Source organism: Copadichromis virginalis, linkage group LG3 (genome assembly GCF_057382275.1).
Source record: "Copadichromis virginalis isolate Kocher_CV1m ecotype Utaka linkage group LG3, C_Virginalis_male_GT1.1, whole genome shotgun sequence".
Taxonomy (NCBI): domain Eukaryota; kingdom Metazoa; phylum Chordata; class Actinopteri; order Cichliformes; family Cichlidae; genus Copadichromis; species Copadichromis virginalis.
In genome coordinates this window covers 18622261-18643368 of record NC_140620.1, presented here as the reverse complement: position 1 = coordinate 18643368, position 21108 = coordinate 18622261, and the positions used below count along the sequence as shown (strand labels likewise).

Here is a 21108-nt window from a genome sequence, read left to right as displayed (position 1 = left end):
TGATAAACCAGCCAGAGTCTGTGCTGTAGCCCACTTAAAAAACACGAAAGTCACATGGGCCCAGTGAACTTAAATCTTCAGTCTAATCAAAATAGAGTTTTTCTTGGCATTGTTGTTAAAAACAAAACAAAACAAATACATAAATCACACAGGATATAAACTGCTAATGCCACCCAGTCATGTGCAAAGTGTTTGGGAAATTGTGAAACCCACCAGCCTGGTAATCAAACTTCAGCACAAAAGCAGTAAATTTAGGTCAGAAAAATGGGTAATATCACAAACTAACCACATCCTAATTACCTGTTTTAATAATTATTTTGTAATATAAATATCATCATAACCCTAACCCCGGCAGCCTACATCTATTGCAGCATAACTAAGGGAGGATTCAGGGTCACCTGGTCCAGCCCTAACTATATGCTTTAGCAAAAAGGAAAGTTTTAAGTAGAGATAGTGTCTGTCTCCCGAATCCAAACTGGAAGCTGATTCCACAGAAGAGGGGCCTGAAAACTGAAGGCTCTCCCTCCCATTCTACTTTTAAATACTCTAGGAACAACAAGTAGGCCTGCAGAGCGAGAGCGAAGTGCTCTAATAGGGTGATATGGTACTACAAGGTCATTAAGATAAGATGGGGCCTGATTATTTAAGACCTTGTATGTGAGGAGCAGGATTTTGAATTCCATCCATCCAATCATCTTCATCCGCTTTATCTGGGGACGGGTCGCGGGGGCAGCAGCCTAAGCAGAGAAGCCCAGCCACCTCCTCCAGCTTATCCGGGGGAACACCAAGGCATTCCCAGGCCAGCCGAGAGATATAATCTGCCCCGGGGCCTCCTCCCAGTGGGACATGGCTGAAACACCTCACCCAGGAGCCATCCTTGTCAGATGCCCGAACCACCTCTGCTGGCTCCTTTCGATGTGGAGCAGCAGCTGCTCTACTCTGAGCCCCTCCCGGATGGCCGAACTTCTCACCCTATCTCTAAGGGAGAGGCCAGCCACCCTTCGGAGGAAGCTCATTTCTGCTGCTTGTATCCGCGATCTCGTTCTTTTGGTCACTACCCACAGCTCGTGGCCATAGGTGAGGGTAGGGACATAGATCGACCGGTAAATTGAGAGCTTCGCTTTTACACTCAGCCCGACGGACCGGTGGATTTGGATTAACTGAAGGCTTTTCAGCGAGTTTTTTGGACATCCTGATAATAATGAAGTCCAGTACAGTAGTCCAGCCTGGAAGTGATAAATGCATGAACTAGTTTTTCAGCATCACTCCGAGACAGGATATTTCTAACTTTAGAGATGTTGCGCAAATGGAAGAAAGCAGTCTTACATATTTGTTTAATTTGTGCGTTGAAAAGACATGTCCTGGTCAAAAATGACTCGAAGGTTCCTCACAGCGTTACTGGAGGCCAAGGTAATGCCATCCAGAGTAAGAATCTGGTTAGATACCATATTTCCGTAACTCCACACAAACAGTTTGTCAGCTGTTTGTGTGGAGTTGTTCTTTATGTTCACCTCAAATCAACCTGAGTTTCATTTCTCTTTAGTTCTGATCTCAGTGCTGAGCTGCACAACAAACCAAGGTCAGTAACCTTCTTCTGTCACAGTTTAAACCTGATAAATGCTCACTGATATGACCTGATTGAGTTTCAGAAATAAAATTGACAAACCAAAGTGCATTTTTAATGACTGTCTAAGACAGAAGTTATAAAATATAAAATTTCAACAGTCTTTCATTGTAACCCTCACAGCTCGTCTGACTGTGAGTCCCAGCAGCTCTCAGCTCTTTAAAGGAGACTTTGTGTCTCTGAGCTGTGAGGAGGACGACAGCTCTGCTGGATGGACTCTGAGGAGAAACACAAGCAAACAACAGAGGACTCAGTGTGGAGATGGGTGGGGAAGATGGTCTGGTTCTTCCTGTAACATCACTGTTTTCCCTCAGGACAGTGGAGTTTACTGGTGTGAGTCCAGAGAGGGTCCCATCAGTAACATGGTTAACCTGACAGTCACTGGTAAGCTGAGTGTGTGGAGTTAGTGTTGATGAAGCTGTGTGTAAATGGATGAAATGCTGTAGTTTGTCTCTGTGTTGAGGTGGATCAGTGATCCTGCAGAGTCCTGTCCTCCCTGTGATGGAGGGAGATGACGTCACTCTGCTCTGTAAAACAAAGACCACTCCCTCCAACCTCCCAGCTGCTTTCTATAAAGATGGCTCCCTCATCAGGAAGCAGCCTACAGGTCACATGACCATCCAGCATGTTTCCAGGTCTGATGAAGGCCTCTACAAGTGTGACATCAGCGGTCATGGAGAGTCTCCATCCAGCTGGATCACTGTCACAGGTGACACACTCACCTGTCTGTGTTTCTGCAGCTTTCAACATTCACAATGTGACGACAACTTAATGACTGTGTTTGCTTTATTTTAGGGGAACAAACCACCACACCTCCACCTACATCCACACCTCCACCTACATCCACACCTCCACCTACATCCACACCTCCTCCATCACTGTCCCCCACTGCTCTCTCTGTGTTGTCATTTCTTAAATCGATCTGTGGGTTCTTACTGGTGTTACTGGTTCTGTTAGGGAGACCATGTGTTCACAGGAAAACTGAAGGTGAGACTCAGACTTTGTTTTTCAAAGTAAATGATTTCAATGTGATATTCACTAATATGTTTCTCACAGTAAATTATTTCTCTGTTCATTCTGGCTCCTTTCAGCTGATGGGGGACATGTTGGAGATGACGTCACATACAGTGACAGAAAATCTCAAGTCATCAACAACAGCCAGTCAGAAGAAGCAGAGGTAGATTAATATGTTATATATATATATATATATATACATATATATAGCAGAAACCCAAGAAAGAGGAGGGAGACGAGGAACCATCATGGAAGGACAGGCCCCTGCACGGTATGTACCACCGGCAGATAGAGGAGGTGGCTGATATCCAGAAATCCTACCAGTGGCTGGACAAAGCTGGACTGAAAGACAGCACAGAGGCACTAATCATGGCAGCACAAGAACAAGCTCTGAGTACAAGATCCATAGAGGCTGGGGTCTATCACACCAGGCAAGACCCCAGGTGCAGGCTGTGTAAAGATGCCCCAGAGACAATCCAGCACATAACAGCAGGGTGCAAGATGCTAGCAGGCAAGGCATACATGGAACGCCATAACCAAGTGGCCGGCATAGTGTACAGGAACATCTGTGCCGAGTATAACCTGGAAGTCCCGAGGTCAAAATGGGAGATGCCCCCAAGGGTGATGGAGAATGACCGAGCTAAGATCCTGTGGGACTTCCAGATACAGACGGACAAAATGGTGGTGGCTAACCAACCGGACATAGTGGTGGTAGACAAACAGAAGAAGACGGCCGTAGTGATCGATGTAGCGGTTCCGAATGACAGCAATATCAGGAAGAAGGAACACGACAAGCTGGAGAAATACCAAGGGCTCAGAGAAGAGCTCGAGAGGATGTGGAGGGTGAAGGTAACGGTGGTCCCCGTGGTAATCGGAGCACTAGGTGCGGTGACTCCCAAGCTAGGCGAGTGGCTCCAGCAGATCCCAGGAACAACATCGGAGATCTCTGTCCAGAAGAGCGCAGTCCTGGGAACAGCTAAGATACTGCGCAGGACCCTCAAGCTCCCAGGCCTCTGGTAGAGGACCCGAGCTTGAAGGATAAACCGCCCGCAGGGGCGTGCTGGGTGTTTTTTTTTATATTAGGACAGACAGCATGTTTAATATGCTGTGTGTCCAGTGTTCATGTTGAAAGAAGAGATAAGACTCGGTTAAAGGATCTCTGTGAACTCACTGAGCTTAAACTAATGTGTTAAACACAATTAAAACTCCTTAAATATTCCTTGTTTAATATGTATTGTCCACATTTACATTTGTTAAAGATTTAGTCAGCTTGGCTTCAAAATCTTTCTTCCATACTTGACATTAGATAAGAAAATAAATGAATACATAAACACATTATTACTGTTATTACTATGACTCTGAATTTAAATATAAATGGATGAGTCACATTTAAAGAGTCAGGGAGTAACATGAATGAATGCTAAGTTTTAATTTGATCAGCTATATTACCACATATCATCTTACTTCATGTTGTCTACACTGGTTTATTTTTTAATTCTTTCCACTTTGGAGGTTTTTGAGTTTGTACAATTTTTATTTTTATATCACATTATAATTTTTATTTATTATAATATTTCCAATTTCTTCCTCTCGATTTTAAAGTGATGTCAGTTTTTATTTTTATATTTTCTTGTTTGGGGTTTTCTAGTCACGTTGCTGTGCATGAGTCACACAACTGTATTAATACAATAAGTCATTATGTACAACATCTCATACAAGTTCAAACATTGGTGACTTTGACCAATGATTCAGATGTGAAGCTTTCTGAAAATCTTTTTAATGCAAAAACTCAAAGAGGTCGAATATGATTTCTGAATGCTGAATGAATGCTGTTCTTTGCATGTTGGGCTGTGTGTTTTTCAGCCTGTGGTTAGTCTGTTAACAGAAACTAACAGCTCTGTGGTCGTCATGCTTCCTCTGTCAGATAAAAATACTTCAGCTGCTCAGGTTGTCATGCAGGATTGTTAGTGTGCTACTGTACAAACAGAATCAAACATTGTTGTTGAAAAATAAGTTTGTTTTCTTTTAAAAACACAAATTCATTTTAATATTACCACTTTCATAACTTGTAGTACTTGCAGTGATGTCCTCTGTGTGTGTTTTATTGTGCAGAGAGTGATCCAGCTGTTGCCCTGAGACCTGAAGACATCAGTTATGGACAAACAGCTGTCTGAACCAACAGGTACAGCTGCTGTTTATTCACTAAAAGCAGAATAATTATTTTTATTTTCCACATTTAGTAAAAACAGTAAATAAATGTCTGAGGTCTTTAGAGACCTGCAGCAAACTTTCTTCTCCACACTGAATCAGGTCTTAGCTCACTATGCTAGTAAATAACAGTTTGAAGTAAATCATCAACAGCTCAGTGAGAGAAAACCGAAAGTAGAAAAGCACCTTTAAAGAAATCCAAGGTGAACAAGATGATCCCATAAAAATGTCAAATCATTGATATGATGTTATGAATTATAACTGTTACTACAGTAATGCTTTACTGTTATAAAGAATTTGGCAATCAGGCTTCATGTTTACTGTGTACAAAAAGCCCCAAAAAACATTTGCATCACTTACTTCATAGTTAATACTGAAACTTCTTCAAATTCCCCAAAAGTTTCAGCTTATTTTAAATTGAACTCACATAAATGAAGCTTTATCTTGAGTTAGTTTCTCCTGTAAGTAGTTTGATCCTTCAGAGACAATGTCTGCCTCACCGTCTGAACCCTCAACATCAAATGTAAATTTAATACCAATGTGTTTAAATCCTCTCCCCATTCTGTCAGTTTACTTCACATAAACACAACAGAGGGTTTTAGAGTTGCTTATTCTTCTCATGTTGAACTGTGTGTGTTTGTGTTCAGACTTTAAACCAGAGCCACTCTACTCTTTACTGATGTAGTCCACCAGTCCAACGACGTCCAGCTGCTGGTCTCTAACTGGACCACACGGCCTATCAGACACGTCTGTGAAGGTTCTCAGTCATCCAGGTCATCGTTGTCTAAAGAGCTTGGAAAGAAAAGCGTCTGGACTTGTTTAAGTTGCTTGAAGACGTTTCACCTCTCATCCGAGAAGCTTCTTCAGTTCTAAGGTCAAATGGTGGAGAGTCCCAGATATAAACCCAGTGGGAGTGACCCCCACGAGGGTCATGGACCCCTTATTGGTCCTACCTAATCACATTCCTGGGAAGGATCTCAAAACTGGATTATAGACAGCAGACAGTTGGTGTCGTAAACCACTGCCTCTGTTCAAAGGTGGTCTGAGATGAACAACCATCTTTGAACAGATACGGTCAGCCCAACAGACATGTTTAGTTACTAAAAGTAACTAAAATATAAAAGTATTGTTTTGAATGCCTTCTGTAACTTTGCTTTGTGTGGCACCGTGCAGTTGATTCTACAGCGTTGTCCTGCTTCCTCTGCAGCATCAATAAACTTTGCTGTCACATGTTGTTCCTGTTGTGTGGTTCTGTGGGTTTCAGAAAGAGCAGCGATGGAAAATTTGAACTGTGTTTCTAACTGATACACACCTCTGTTCAGAGCAGATAACAAAGAACAGGCAAGCGGCTTAACCTCAACCACAGACTAAAGACAGAAGGAACATGATTCAGTGGTTGAAAAGAACAAAGTGCATGTGTGTGTTTGTTTGAAGAGTTTTAATTCATTAAATCTGTAAGAATTTTCTCCCTGGCTAGCTTTGTGTTAGCATGCTTTTGTGCAGATGTTTGCACAGAGTCAAAGTCACAAGTCACGATTTCTTTTCTGCCTTGAAGCAGTTTACACTTTACCATCACACTCTCAGCCTCTCGTGCTACAAAAACAAAAGTAATATCTCCACTCATCAAAAGTTGCAGACCTCACCTCCCTGTACACGAACTGACATCAGCTGATTGTAGCATTAAGAAAAACACATCTGATAGATTTTTAATTAATTCATTGCGCAGATAATTGAAGAGCTTTTGTAATGCAAGTAGCAAAAGTAGCACCACAATTGTAACATTATTACTGAATTTACTACAGTAGTGTGTAGCATTACTATATTGCTCTAATGTAAATGCATAATTTTGGAAGGCATTACACCCAACATTAAAACACTTAAATCAGGAGGTGGACAGTATTATTTTCCCTTTGTGCAGCCTTCATGTTCTCATCTGAGGTCAGTGCTGCAGGGGATTTCATTTGATGTAATACCAAAAGTGACCACTAGTAACTAACACAACACAGTTTGGCATCTAGTTACAGAGGTTGCCTAAGCTCAGGTGATTGTTTAGGTGTTAATTTGGAATCATACATCTGTTGTGTATGTGTGAGTGTGTTTTTGCAAGCTTTGTGTCTAGAAATGCTCTTCTAACTACTCAAGATGAAACTATAATCTCGTGCTGCCATCTGCTGACACTGAAATGCTCCAACAAACCCTGTGAAAGTGAAACAGCTGTAAGTTGACATTGATACATAAATGTGTCCAGTTTAAGTCTTTATATGTTTGTAGACTCCTGATATTCACAGTCTACAATCCAATTTAGACAACACCCAACCTGCACAGCATCTGAAACCAGACATGATTGGGGCTGGATGCTCAGGGTTGTGTGGTTCGCCTTAAAAAAAAGAAAAGAAAAAATCAGTCTGTGTCCTCCATAGTTTTCCAGACACTGAATGGTTGCTGTATTAAAAACAGCTTCATTTGCAGTGTTTTAATGAATAAAACAACACATTTCCTTCACTGTCATATTGCTTCAATAACTACAGACCTGTAGTCCTCACCTCTGTAGTCATGGAGTGCTCTGAGCAGATACTGTCTCAGCACATCAGAGGCTACCTCCCTGTCTCGACGGCCAAGTTATCTTATAGAGGAAATCAGTCCATGTAGGATGCTATCACCATCACCCTTTACAGAGTGCTGAGCTATCTAGAGAACAGGAGGAGTTTTATGATGATGCTCTCTGTGGACTACAGCATTCAACACCATAATCACAGACATCCTCTTATACCAGGCAGAAGTTGAGAATTTGTCCCGCTGGTGGTCAAAAAATAATGTGACGCTAAACAATGTTAAAACAAAACAGCTCATAATGTTCTCCAGGAGACACAGATGGGTCCACTCCCCACATTATAAATGGTGAACAGGTTAAATGTGTCTCCTTCTTCAGGTTTCTGGGCAACCACAGCACCACTTATCTCATGTGGACCCGCAACACAATCACCATGATAAAAAAAAGCCCAGCAGCGGGTGCACTCCCCCATATCCTGAGGAACAGTAACATGAGGAAGAGTAACATGGACCAGAAGCTGCTGCTGGTCCATGTGGAGAGTGTGTTCTCTTACTGCCTGGGTTTGGTGAGCAGCGACCACAGCTGAATACAGGAAGGCTGCACATAGGGTAATTAATACTGCCCAAAGATCTGCCTTCTGCCGATCGTGGAGGCCATCAACAGATCCCCCTGTCTCAGGAAAACCAGGTCCATGAACTGCAGTCATTCAAAACTGGAAGCAGACATGCCAAGTCTCTCTCATTGGTAGGTGTGCAGTACTGTGCCAGCTGCAGTGGTTTACTCCCAGCTGCTCTTTAATGGTTCCTTTCCATCAGCACAGAGGCTTTGCTTTTGATTTAGCTTAGCAACTCTGATAGACAAAGTTGCCATAAATTAAGCATTTTATTCAAATCCCATTTTATTATTTTTTTCTGTTCTTACTCATTTTCCATCTCTATTTATTTGTACTTTTTTATTTCTTTCTTTCTTTGCCCGTCCTGTCCTGTAGCAATCAGAATATTGCCCTTAGGCCCAAAGGCCAAGAAAAATGCCCGACAGATCTATTTTCCAAGTGGATCTTTTGCTATACTGGTCCATTAAGAGAGCGGAACCGGCTGTTCAAACCCCCACAAGGCTGCCCGCTGGGATTGGAACGACAGGTGCGACTTCTCAGAAAGGGCTCACTGAAGGCAGCATGGTTAAGAGCTTGGAGGTGCTTACGACTGCAGTGAATGCTCAGAATAACACCTTTGAGCGTATGTATGTTGGATTACATCAGGAAAGAATCAACTCAGAACAACATCTCTGGGCGGAGCTGGATTACACCTCGGATCAGTTGGCTGCAGTCGTGAGGTCTCAGAATCTGCTATGTGAGCAAAAAGAGTGACAAGACCACAGAATCGACGGCTAATAACATCACGGAGAAGCTCGCAGCTATTAATGGGAGACTGAGAGACCAGTGTCAGAGTGTTAAAAAACAGCTTGAAATTCTCAATTACCATCATAACCCGGCTACCCCTTCGGCGCCAGCTCAAGGCTGGAGCCGAACAACAACTCCCTGATAATGACTGTGTTGAGTCTGTTCCTTCCCATTCCCTACAAGGCCACCTGGGTTGGCTGGAAGACTGTTTACTTAGCCTGGCAGGGCGAAGGACACTGTCTCAGCTGAACTATGGACACCGGGTCAGCTGGAGGCGCAGTCGAAAGATTGTAGCGGTCCCAGATCAGCTGTACACACTGGAACTCTTTCCCATGTTGCTTGTCTGTGTTTATTGTGTTATGGTGTGTTGATACCTGTGCATTCCTGTATTATCCTTTTGTGTTGCACATTTCAATGTTTTTTTTCCTCGCTACCTGGCCTGACCTGTCTCCCCAATGTGATGTTTGTATTGTATGTACGGTCGGCAAGGTCTGTCATCTCGGTTGTGGGCAAAAGACCTGCAACTGACAAATAAAGGCTATCTCATCATCTCATCTCATCTCACATGATTGTCATAGTTTATTTGATCTTTATTATTTGTTTTTATTTTAAGTTATTACAATCAGAACCGACAGGATTCGGGGACGGGGAAGAATAATAAGAGGAAAAGAGTAGTTGAGAAGGTAACAGGTAACAGTAGATAATAAATACTGAATCACATGAAGTAAGCATGAAGGAGATCCAGGCTCCAGACATCCAGAGGCCCGCCAAAGCATGAGAACCCAGGGAGGATGACCGGAGGGGCAGCCCTGCCACCTTCCTGGAAAGAGCTGAGGAGAGCCCCAGACGTGGGGTCAGCCAGCAGCTACGATACAGAAGCTACAGGGAGGATGCGGCGACTTGACCACAGGGTCTGCCGGCAGCCGGTTGTGCCGGAGCGGACCGAGCCCCGGGGCTCGAGGCCTGAGGGTCCCACATCCACTGGAAGGGGCTTGACTGAGCCACAGGGTCAGGACCCACCAAGCAATCACCCAGATTGAGCAAGTACATACCTGAGTGCCCATCCAGGGACATCGGGAATTACCAATGCACCGATGGCTGCGAGCATCAGCCACCAGCAGGGAGTGTGGTGGGGAGAGATAGGTCCCCACACCTGTAACCAGAGAAGTGAAGTATAAGAAATGTCTTGACATTGTGTCTGTGTCGTCCTGTTCTGTCTAGTGTTACATTGTTTTGTTTTGTTTTTTTTTGTTTTTGTTTTGTTTTTGCAATTTTTGTACATTGCACTTCACATAGTCCTATGTTTGTCCGTTAAATATGTCATATGTAGCTCCAGGGCGTATAAAAGCATCTGACACAGAGAGATAAGAGCCAGCAGGTGGCAGCAGAGGAGCTTGGTTTTCATCTGACCTTTGACCTTCACAGCATCTCCTCTCAGGGTTAACTACTCCCTGCATGATATGCCTGCTCTCGTGTCTTCTTCTGTGACTTAATGACAGTGTTTTATATATTAATGTTTTATATAAATCCTGTCCACAGTGCAGGGGCCACTGTAGAAACTATACAGTTCATTCAGCTTTGCCACTTCAAATTATGTTAACTGAAATTCCTCCTTCAGTGTCCGTACTCAGGGTTAAGAAAAGCAGGATTGAAAGAGAAAACTCATGCGTGCTTGCTTTGGACAGCTGACATAACACAAACAATTGCACGAGTGCTACAGAGGACCACAAGAGCCACGCGCATCGAAATAAAAAGCTGTGCTTAAATAATGAATTGTAGAATAAATTTTTTTTAAAACATTTGTAAATTCATTTTTGAATTCCAATTTAATAATTTGTCACATGAGGTAGGACTCCAGAAGAGAACGTAATTTAACTCTTTCTGCACCGCTGGGTGAATGAGACGTTAGCAGATCGTTTTTTCTTTTTCTTTCTATCGGGTTGTTTTTCTTTACTCGAAGAGATCAAATTATTGGTGGGACAATTTAATAATCGCTGGATATTGGTGGGGACATGTCCCTTCCGTCCATGCCAAATCTACGCCCTTGCTTGGGCCACGCGCCAGCAGTGATTACTACACCTGTGGTTGATCAAGCAGCCTGTACATAAATGATTACATCATCTCTTTTTAATATTTATTCAACTTTATTCTAAGCACCAGCTGTCTGTTAGAATTTTTGGGGTTTAATCAAATAAAAATAAACAAGGTTAACATATGATTTATGTGATATGTTAAATCATAAACATATGATTTATTTACCTTTAACTTTAGAACACAAAGCACATCATGCAGACTCCTGGATCTTAGAAGAAAACTAATGAGACTAAGTGCAGGAAGCTGTCTGTTATAACTAAACATGTTATGTGCACCTTGTAAGACCTTCTGTTTAACTTGATCAAACTGTCACATATTGTGGTTTATGCTGTGAAGCATAACTTTGCCCCCACTGCCCCCTCATGAAGCTTCTTTTGAAACACAGCGATGAGCCGTAGATAATGGAAACAGCTGCTGGTTCTACTCTTCTCAGAGAAAGTCATGCTGTTGTAATAGCTGCAGTTTGTGGTTTTGTGTTGTCCTGCTCAAATACAAACAATGCCTTCCCTGAAATAGAAGAGAATGAACTACTGTTCATCTTTTTCTGTGACTACAAAACAGCTTCAAACCTCCATTTTGTTTTTCTCTGCTTCCTCACAATCTGAGCGGCCATTTTAGACCCAACAAGTTTCATTTTCAAGTGGGACAAGCCAACAAAGAACATTTGCTTAAACTCATTTGTTTATGACTCACACTTTCTGTTCATCCTTCTGAGCCACAGACGACAGTCTTTATTATAGCTTTCTATCTTTGACTAATCTGGGCCTAATTTAGCTCCTTATGGCTCAGTTATGGTTCTGGTAACTAATAATATTGTCTCTATACGGGGCGTGGGAGTTCGCCTTGTAATCGGAAGGTTGCCGGTTCGAGCCCCGGCTTGGACAGTCTCGGTCGTTGTGTCCTTGGGCAAGTTGTCTACCAGTTACCTACTGGTGGTGGTCAGAGGGCCGGTGGCGCCAGTGTCCGGCAGCCTCGCCTGTGTTAGTACGCCCCAGTGCGCTACATTGTGCGCCCTGTCAGTGTCAGCTTGCCATCACCAGTGTGTGAATGGGTGGATGACTGGATGTGTAAAGCGCTTTGGGGTCCTTAGGGACTAGTAAAGCGCTATACAAATACAGGCCATTTACCATACTTGACATTCAGACACTTAATTAAAGCGTCATGTGAAACATGTTCTGTTCTGTAAAAGCATGTCCAGTTTTCACCCCTGCTCTGTAACTAAATATGAGTTTTAGCTTGCTGTAACCCTGCTGAGTCACCTCTGCTCTGGGTTTGTAAAACGTTTCTTAGTCCGCTTTATTGAAAACATTATACTTACAGCTTTATTCTGATCACACAGTGGCCTTAAATAAAATAACAGGAACTACTTCTTCTCATTACAAAACACTGCTGAAAATAAAACAGACACACAATTAGGTGATTTTCACGTTTGGTTTTATTTTATTTTTTGATTGATGATTTTATTTATTTATTTTTAGGTTTGCAGGAACAGAAAACATTTTAAACCGATCAAAAGTCACATAAAGATGCGAGAACACTGTTCATGTAGTCCTTTATAATTTGTTTTAGGTACATCATCATTTTTATTACGTTCATCTACAGAACATTTACTACAATTGATTTAATTTACACTTCTATGCAAAGTAAATGTAGTTTTATTTTTAATCTAAATGCTAATGATTATATAAATATTACATTTATTGTCCTTAAATTACTATTAGACTATTACCACTTTCACATGTTTTTTTGTTTTTGTTTTGTTTTTTAATGTTTGGGGCCTAGATTCATTCATTATCCGTAACCCGTATCTTCAGATGTCGCACATCCTTCTCATTGGGTGTTTTTGGACTTAACCAGCACAAATAATTTTAACTTATTCAGCACTCACTTTTTCCTCAAATATCCCGTAAACAAAAGGTAGCTGCAGTTATCATAATAAGAATACAGACTGCGTTGTTACTCTGCTACCCTCGGTATCTCCGTGATTATAAAACAGTAAAGGTCGAACACAGACATCCTGATCTCCTCCATTACAAATAAAAAAAGCAAACATACCCACGAATGTACAGAGAATTTAATGCAGAAATACAGAATAAAACAATTATATGTTTAACATAAAGCCAACAGCTGTCATTTACAGACCTTGCGGCATAGTTCTCAGAACCAGAATACTTCAATAACCCCAAAGGAAATGATGTTATTTTATGTATTATTATTATTCTTATTGTTATTGTTTATTTATTTTATGTTATCACATTACATTACTTAATCTTTTTTACACATACAAATCTTTTTTACACACACAAATTTTTTTTACACATACAAATCTTTTTTACAAGTACAAAATATTTATGACCACATTTTGAGCCCATAGTCTCTGAGTTCATTTGAAACGATACTAACCTCTTACTATTTGAAGATAGATTAAAAATATTATTATTATTATTAGTAGTAGTAGTAGTAGTAGTAGTAGTATTGTTATTATATAAGAAGAAGAAATTTTAAAAAATCCCTCATTGACACGTTTAGTTTGCGGCCTCCACCTGGGTCATCCTTCCCTTTCTTGGGCCTTATCCTTCTCTCTGTGCATCTTGGCTAACAGCTAGGAGCTTAATTTGCTTCTGCAGGAAAAAAGAAAAAAAGAAATAGAGACTGTAACAAGATGAAAACAAGAAAACAAAAAAAGAAAAAAAAGGTTTTTTTGTTTTTTCCCTCAAATCTTCGATTTCAGACAACCTGTAAATAAAGTCTAGATGAAGAATACTTTGCGCTTTTAAAAAGTTTTGGTTCATTTTCATTCCTGACCAATCAAATCTTCCAGCTAACGCAGAAAAAAAGTGACAGTCACAGCAGGCTGATTGGCCACTGTCAGCATCAGTCAAGCAGTCATGAGAGCACTCTCCAGTTAGTTCCTGTTTGGACGCAGACCGACTGGAAGACTCGTAAGATGAACTAGGCCAAGCTCGACGGTCTTCGTTTTTTCTCAGCAAAATGATCAAAAGTGTCCTCTTTTTATTTGTCTCGGTTTTTGCTGCTGGAGGTGAGCTGGACTTTTATAATAATAACAAATGTATTTTAATCAATTAAAGTTGTTATTTATCTTAATAATATAACATAAGGCTGAGGATACAACGGATTTGCTCTTCTTATTATTATTATTATTTTTTGGCAATTTTTCAAAGGCCTGTTTTAATGATGGAATCCAGCTTATATTATCTTCGATGAAGATTTTTCTCCGTTTTTGTTTTAGAAACATCGTCAATTGGAAAACAAATAAATAAAAAAGAAATTTTCGCGGTTTAGAAAATAAAAAAATATTAATTTCCTGTACGTGGACATGAAGCATATAGTATAGCAGTGCATATACGAGAGAGGAAAATACTGTTCAGGGAAGGGAAAATAATAGCATGAAATGAAGTTACAAAACCCTCATAAGATCCATGTTTAGGTCCTGGTGCAAATCCACCTAATATCATTTTAATTACTTTTAAAAGAATCCCGAAAACTATCGCGAGAAACTGAATGAAAAATTAAATTAAAATAAAAACGCATCTTAAGAAAATCGAAAATCGAATCGAATAAATGTTTACGTGGTTCTGCGACAGCTTTTAATCATGATGACAATTGTTAAGTTGGACCTAAACGACAACGCAACACTTTACTGTCACTCCTCTAGGGCGTGGTCGGTGTCTGGTGTTCTTCCTTGTATAATCAGCAATAATAACTTAATATTAACAGTCGTGTCTGTGCATTCAAAGGGAGCGTTACTTGTGAGAGACTCAGTTTAAAGCCAATAACTTCAGAATACATAATTCTAATTCTAACTTGATGATGGACTTGCGTGTAATATTTAACTTGTTCCTTGTCTTACAAGACACTCAAAGAATTTTAGCTACACGTTTCACTTTACCCTTAAATCTATACCGGAGTTTATTCTGCACTTAAATACTTTATCTACCTTGCATCCCTGGCCAATTTAGAATCACCAGTTTACATGTCTTTGCACTGTGGGAGGAAGCTCACTCTTCTTATTCTCTAAAGTGGTTCAAACGCCACACAGAAAGGGCCCCAGCCTAAATTTAACTCAGGAACTTTCTTGCTGTGAAGTGACAGTACTAAACACTGCAGCATCGTTCAGATCTCATATCATAGCAAACCCTCTGACCTCTGTCTGTTTTCTGTTACTTCTGTGTACAAAATGCTGTTTTTTCTGCAGTTTCAAAATTCCCCCATGATGTTTCAAAGATGACCAAGTGTCTGTCTCTGTGGGAACCTGTTCTCATGACAGTTTCAAAGGCCAACTAGAACTCTGTCATTACTCTCACTTAAAGAAACAAAATACACACAGACATGACACGTACCGTTTCAAGATTCCCCAGAGCAACAATTGTCACTTATTTGACCCACACACAATGACACACTTGACACCTGGGATAGACTCCAACAACGAACCTTTACGTTCTCTATTCCCTATATACTGGTAAACATGCTCCCTGACTATTTTCTCTGTTCCTGGGTTACTCATAGGTTACCCTGGTTATAAACGTACTCAGACCGTTTTAATAAAAAAAAATGTTAAAACATCATCAAATGTTATATTTAAAGAAAGAAAAAAAAAAGAAAAAAAACTGTCACATTTAAAACAGCTGTTCCATCCCGGCTCCATCAACCCCTTCATGCCCTAAATGTGGCGTTTTTATCATTTAAACCAGGAACATTTAATTTCATGTACGTAGTCGTGGACTGATAAGAGGTAATAATCATAAAACAAACAACAAACAACAACAAAAAACAATACGAGGGGCGATGTGGAGAAACACGGAATACAAGTGAAAATCAGCCTGTATCTTAATTTGATGTAACATTTGACTTAAGTGAGCTACCCCACAAAGTCATAGAGCAGATACCGGGCTTTCCATTCATGTCGTACGCGTTTAGGTGGCCTCTTACAAAGAGGGAGGAATATACAAAAAAGTCCAATGGTAAATTTCACGCTTCTCGTGTTCCCAAACAGTCCAGTATTATATAAATGATATTTAAATCATGACTGAAAACTAGTATGGAAATTGTTAACGCGTGTTATCCATTTGAAAGCAAATTAAAATGAAAACCAGCGCAAAACATCGAACTAAAATAATAACGCTGTGAAAAAACAACAATTGTTTAAGGTTACGCTGAAAGAAAATTTCAAAGGCTGTTCAGCAGTTAAAGAGTTTCCATCTTACCGTCAGAGGCTGAAGCCAAACTTGGGCAGAAAAGCTGCTGTCCACTCTGAAACGACAAAACCGAGAAATCTCAACGAAGTCAGGGAAAGTTTTCACGCAGAGGCTGCTGAAATGTTTTCAGCTCGTCGTTTGTGGCTGCGGTAACTGAGGAGACTTCTGTGAACGACAGAACAGATGAGAGGCAACGTCATTATTTACGATAACGCCCCGGTCACTTTTCCTGTTTGTGATCTGCTGGCGAAGGTGACTTCTGCTTTCAGCTTCACATCAGCAGATCACATTCAAACCCAGTGGCGTCGTTAGGCCTATTTTAGGGGTGCTGAAGCCTCCCTAAAATATTCTTAAGCCCCCCTAAATAATTTGGTGGGGTTTTTTTTTTTTTTTTTAACTTATTCGATTTTTTTTTTTACAGAACTTGCAGACAAATTCAATATAAAGATGCAGGAATATGAGTTTAAAGAAATAATAATATAAACCTGTCGCTATTCACACAAATATGATCATAACTCGGTTGGTCCCTTTCGCTTTACATTGTTAAGGTAGCGTCAGTGCTTCGTTATCCAATCCCTTCCAGTTGTTCACAGGGGACATCCACATGACTGAAAATCCAGTCCTCGTTTTCACTGCTACTTTACACTCCGCTCGTATACACCTGCAGAAACACTAGCGTGCATGTGGCAAACGGCAAGAAATCATGGATATACGCAAGTTTTTCAAGAAAGTAAGTCTTCATCACTGGCTGGTAGTAACAATTAGTTAGCTCCAGCTAACAGCAGAGAGTCCCATGTAAATAATGAACCAGGTGCTCCCCATTTTGTAAATAAAAACCTGGCTAGCGCACTAAGTTAAATTGTTAGCATAATGTTAATTTCTGTCACTCGTTTTAGCTCTGAAAAATCCAGCTGAGCTCATTCAGGTATGGTTATCATCAGTGGAAATAATAATAATCACTCCATCCCCATTAACCTGTAGGAGTCAGGGCAGAGGAGCACAGAGAGGCAGAGGGGAGAGACGTCTGCTGGAGAGGTGAGTCAAAGGATGGAGTCATTTGTGATGGAGACAGTCTGATTAGAATTTTATGGGACTCAATATGGATATGAAATATGAAACATTTCAGTCACGGTACAACATATAAGACCTGTTTAACTTGAGCTTTTATTTAGGAGAGTCAAGGTTAGAAAGTGGAGAGAGCAAAGAGAGAGAGATATATATAAGTCAAATTAGCCTGACTCACATATTTTTGAGGGTTCTATTTTAATATTACTTCAATTCAAGTAATTTAGTAATATTTTTCAGGGCTTTAAATTGCAACCATTTTAGTCACATGCGTGCTCAAAATATAATGTTTGTAACTTCAAAATATTTGGGAGCAACAAATTACTGTGGAGCGGGAGCAGAAGTCATGATATTAGCAATTTACATTACAATTCAGTATGTTTTAATGTATCTTGAAGGGTGAGGCAGAAGGAGTGGCTGAGGGAGAAAAAGGTCAACAGGCAAGTTCAAGTCAGAGAGAGCAAGGAGAGACAGAGGAGCTGCAGCAAATGGATTGAGAGGCAGAGGAAGATCAAGTTATTACAGAGAGAGGAGAGCAAACAGGCCAAGAGAGGGAAAATGATGAAGCAGCTGCAGCAACTCATTCTACTACAGGGTTTGATTTAGGTGACAAAGACACAGGGCCCAGACAGGTGAAGCTGAAGAGCTATCCACATGATACGTTTGGTACACAGAAGCGAGCATTTAACCACAGCTGGTTTGAAAAGCACAACTGGTTAGAATATTCAGTCAACCAGAGTGCAGCTTTCTGCTTCCCATGTAGAGTGTTTGGCAAAAACATCAAACATGATAGTTTGGTCAGTAACGGTTGCAAGAACTGGAAGAAAGCTTTAGTCATCTTTGGCAAGCATGAGATGGCACAAACACATAAGGACAGTGTTGTTACATGGAAAAGCTACCAGGGAACTAGCAAACAGGGAAACGTTGCACAGATGATAGCAACTGCAAATGTGAGTGAGATAGTCGAAAGAAGAGAGTATCTCAGACGAATTGTTGCAGTCACCTCTATGTTAGGGAGACAGGGACTCCCTTTTCGTGGTCATGATGAAGGTGAAGACAGCCCAAACAGAGGGAATTTTCTTGCGTGCATGGAGCTTTTGAAGGAGTTTGATCCTTTTCTTCAAAAACATAATCCCCCATCAAATGCACAGTATATCTCACCAACATCCCAGAATGACATGATTGACTGTTGTGCCCAGGAAGTTACTAGTGTCATTGTATCTGAAATGACAAAGTCTAAAGTCTATTCCATCATGGTGGATGAGGCAAGGGATAAAAAGGCAGAGCAGTTAGCTGTTTGTGTCAGGTACGTGTCAGAGGGGGCAGTGAAGGAGCATTTCCTTGCACTTGCAGAGATAAAATCATTTGATGCCCAGTCCATTGCAAATGAGATTCAGCAGCAGATCCAAAACTATGGTCTTGCAGAGCTTAAGTGTGTAGCACAAACATATGATGGTGCAGCCGTTATGAGTGGCTCCACTGGAGGTGTACAAGCACATTTTAGAAGGCTCCATCCTGAGGCTATCTATGTGCATTGTTATGCTCATCAACTCAACCTGGTTTTGTGCAATACTTGCAAGGCTGCCCCAGAGGCTGTGGAGCTTTTCAGCTTGTTGGAGTGTGTGTATTCTTTCTTCAGCACCTCCCTAGTCAATCATCATAAGTTCATGGAGACTCAGGCAAAGCTTGGATTGACAAAAACTGAGCTTGTGCAACTTTCAAACACTCGCTGGGCATGTCAGTTGCGATCAATCAGTGCAGTTCTTGAGACATTGCCTGCCATTTTGGAGTGCCTATCTGCAATTGGATCCCCCATAGCTGTTGGTCTCAGAGCAAAGCTCTACAAGTTCTCAGCAGTCTATGCACTACTGATGTTTCAGTCGATTCTGTCTGTAACCGAAGGACTCCACAAATTCCTGCAGAAAGAGACTTTAGACCTGGCAGAAGCTTTTATCTGCAAACAAGCTGTGTGTGACACACTTAAGGGCAAACACTCAGATGCATTTGCTACAGAGCTGTATGAGAAAACCAAGGCCCTGTGTAACACCCACAGTATCCCTGAACCAGGTGCCAAGACAAGGCACAAACAGAGGAAAATGGAGGATTTTGTCCTGGAGGCAACTGTGGGTTCACGCACTGAATTGAACAACTCAGACACATTGAAAAGAGAGTTACTTTTCCCTTGTGTGGATCGGATGGTTGGCGAGCTTGATCAAAGATTTTGCAGTGTAGATGCAGGGCTGCTAAAAGGCGTCCAGGCATGGAGTCCTGAATCTGAGAACTTCTTGAATGAACTTGCAAAGCACTACAGACTTGACCTGAAAAAAGAGGAGGTTCTGGTGGCCAGAAACTTTCTTACCCGGAAAACAGAGGCTGGATGTCCACCCAAAAATATGTTGTCTGTGTACAACCTCCTTGATTCAGAAATGTTTCCCTCTCTGAAGGCAACCATCCAAGTTGCCCTAACAGTGCCTGTCAGCAGCTGCTCGTGCGAACGGTCCTTTAGTGCACTGCGTCGGCTGCACTCCTGGCTGCGTCAAACAATGGGTCAGAAAAGACTTCACAGTCTTGCAGTCATGTCTATTGAAAAAGACACGCTTCAGCATCTGAGTCACAACAGAGTGATTGACCGATTTGCCACTCTTAAAAACAGACGTCATTCTTTGATGCTTCCACCCACCAAGTAACTGGTGATTGCAGCCAGAAAAATGTACTTTTTTATTTTCAGTTTTTTTCTTGTTATTGATGCAGCAAACACATTTCCTCTGTTTTTTTGTTGTACTGTATTATAAAGCAGACTGAAATAAAACAATAGATCTATTGGTGGCCTAGGATGTTTAATCTGTCCAAAAAAGTAGGAAAACAATTTCTCAGTCTTTGTTTTCTGTTTGTGAAATTTTGTGCTCATTCACTACGTTCGTTCATGTCGTGTGCATCTCTTGGGGGCTAAGCCCCCCCTGTCCTTAAAACCTAGTGACACCCCTGTTCAAACCTCATCTAATACCTGATCAAATGATTCAACATGAGCGTTTTTAAGTGTGGTTTGATTAGAGCGACATGCCGAGTAATGATGCTCATTGATGCTGATGTTAGTGTAGCTGAACGTAAAGGAGATCGTGGTTATTGGCTCCATGTGAGGCAGTCTTTGTGAAACATTGAGTCGTGAGAACATCACTTTCCCCTTGTTTCTAATTCTGTGATTTTTAATTTGATCTCTCCTGTATAAACACCAAAATGAAACAAAAGTTCCAATTTTAAATTATGAAAAAGGTCCGCTACTAAATATCAGAAATCATAGTATAATTTCAGGCAACATTTATTCATTTTTTAAAACACACGTTCATTTCTTTCATCTGTCACCCATATGTACTTTTGGGATTTCCTTACCTGTATGATTGAGCACACATCAATACAATATAACCACCAGCTGACACGAAATTCTGCTGGACTCATATGTTTCATGCTTCTCTTTGAGTGTTTTTGGATGGAGCCCATCACAATAATCACTGTTCTAGAAATGAAAAGTTGCACTTTAACCTTCGTGACCTCTCTGCTCTGTGTTGTTTCCTCTTTCAGCCCAGAAAAACATCACAGCTGTGTCTGGACAGGACATCACTCTGACATGTCGAGCTCCAAACAACAACATCACAGCTGTAGCGTGGAGCAAAACTGACCTGGAGTCTGGACAAGTCCTTTTGTACCGGGACGGGCACTTTGATACCACCAAGCAGCATCCATCTTTTAAGAACAGGGTGGATCTGCAGGACAGACAGATGAAGGATGGAGACATGTCTTTGATTCTGAAGAATGTGACGATTAATGACACTGGAACATATCAGTGTCGTGTCTTCACAAAAGGGACGAACAATAAATCCATCAGCATCATCTACCTGAGTGTTGATCCTCCAGGTGAGTGAGTAGAGTTGAGTGTGTGTGT

The 21108-nt window shown here is 41.1% G+C and overlaps 3 protein-coding genes and 1 long non-coding RNA gene across 5 annotated transcripts in view; 3 read left to right on the top strand and 1 right to left on the bottom strand.

Moving 5' to 3' along the window:
- LOC146713181 (uncharacterized) overlaps window positions 1-21108 on the top strand; it is a 229722-nt gene that overhangs the window by 63510 nt on the left and 145104 nt on the right. The window contains exon 5 of the mRNA XM_085452307.1: window positions 20748-21080. Coding sequence (XP_085308433.1) covers window positions 20748-21080 — 333 coding nt within the window. The remainder of the gene's footprint in view (window positions 1-20747; window positions 21081-21108) is intronic.
- On the top strand, window positions 265-2810 carry LOC146713194 (Fc receptor-like protein 5). Its single transcript, XM_085452607.1, has 5 exons — window positions 265-268; window positions 1748-2008; window positions 2088-2333; window positions 2420-2611; window positions 2716-2810. The coding sequence occupies exons 1-5, from the start codon at window positions 265-267 to the stop codon at window positions 2808-2810; spliced, it is 798 nt and encodes a 265-aa protein (XP_085308733.1).
- LOC146713193 (uncharacterized) lies at window positions 12950-16268 on the bottom strand. Its single transcript, XR_014919113.1, has 2 exons — window positions 16116-16268; window positions 12950-13511 (listed from the first exon to the last, which is right to left on the bottom strand). It is a non-coding gene; the product is annotated as an uncharacterized LOC146713193 (long non-coding RNA).
- Window positions 16523-19991, top strand: LOC146713192 (zinc finger MYM-type protein 1-like). 2 transcript variants are annotated; one of them, XM_085452281.1, is made up of 2 exons: window positions 16523-16836; window positions 17088-19991. In XM_085452281.1, the coding sequence occupies exon 2, from the start codon at window positions 18026-18028 to the stop codon at window positions 19856-19858; it is 1833 nt and encodes a 610-aa protein (XP_085308407.1). In that variant the 5' UTR covers window positions 16523-16836; window positions 17088-18025; the 3' UTR covers window positions 19859-19991. The 2 variants fall into 2 exon arrangements, with proteins under 2 accessions (XP_085308407.1, XP_085308409.1); XM_085452283.1 differs by having other exon boundaries at window positions 16523-17141; window positions 17570-19991.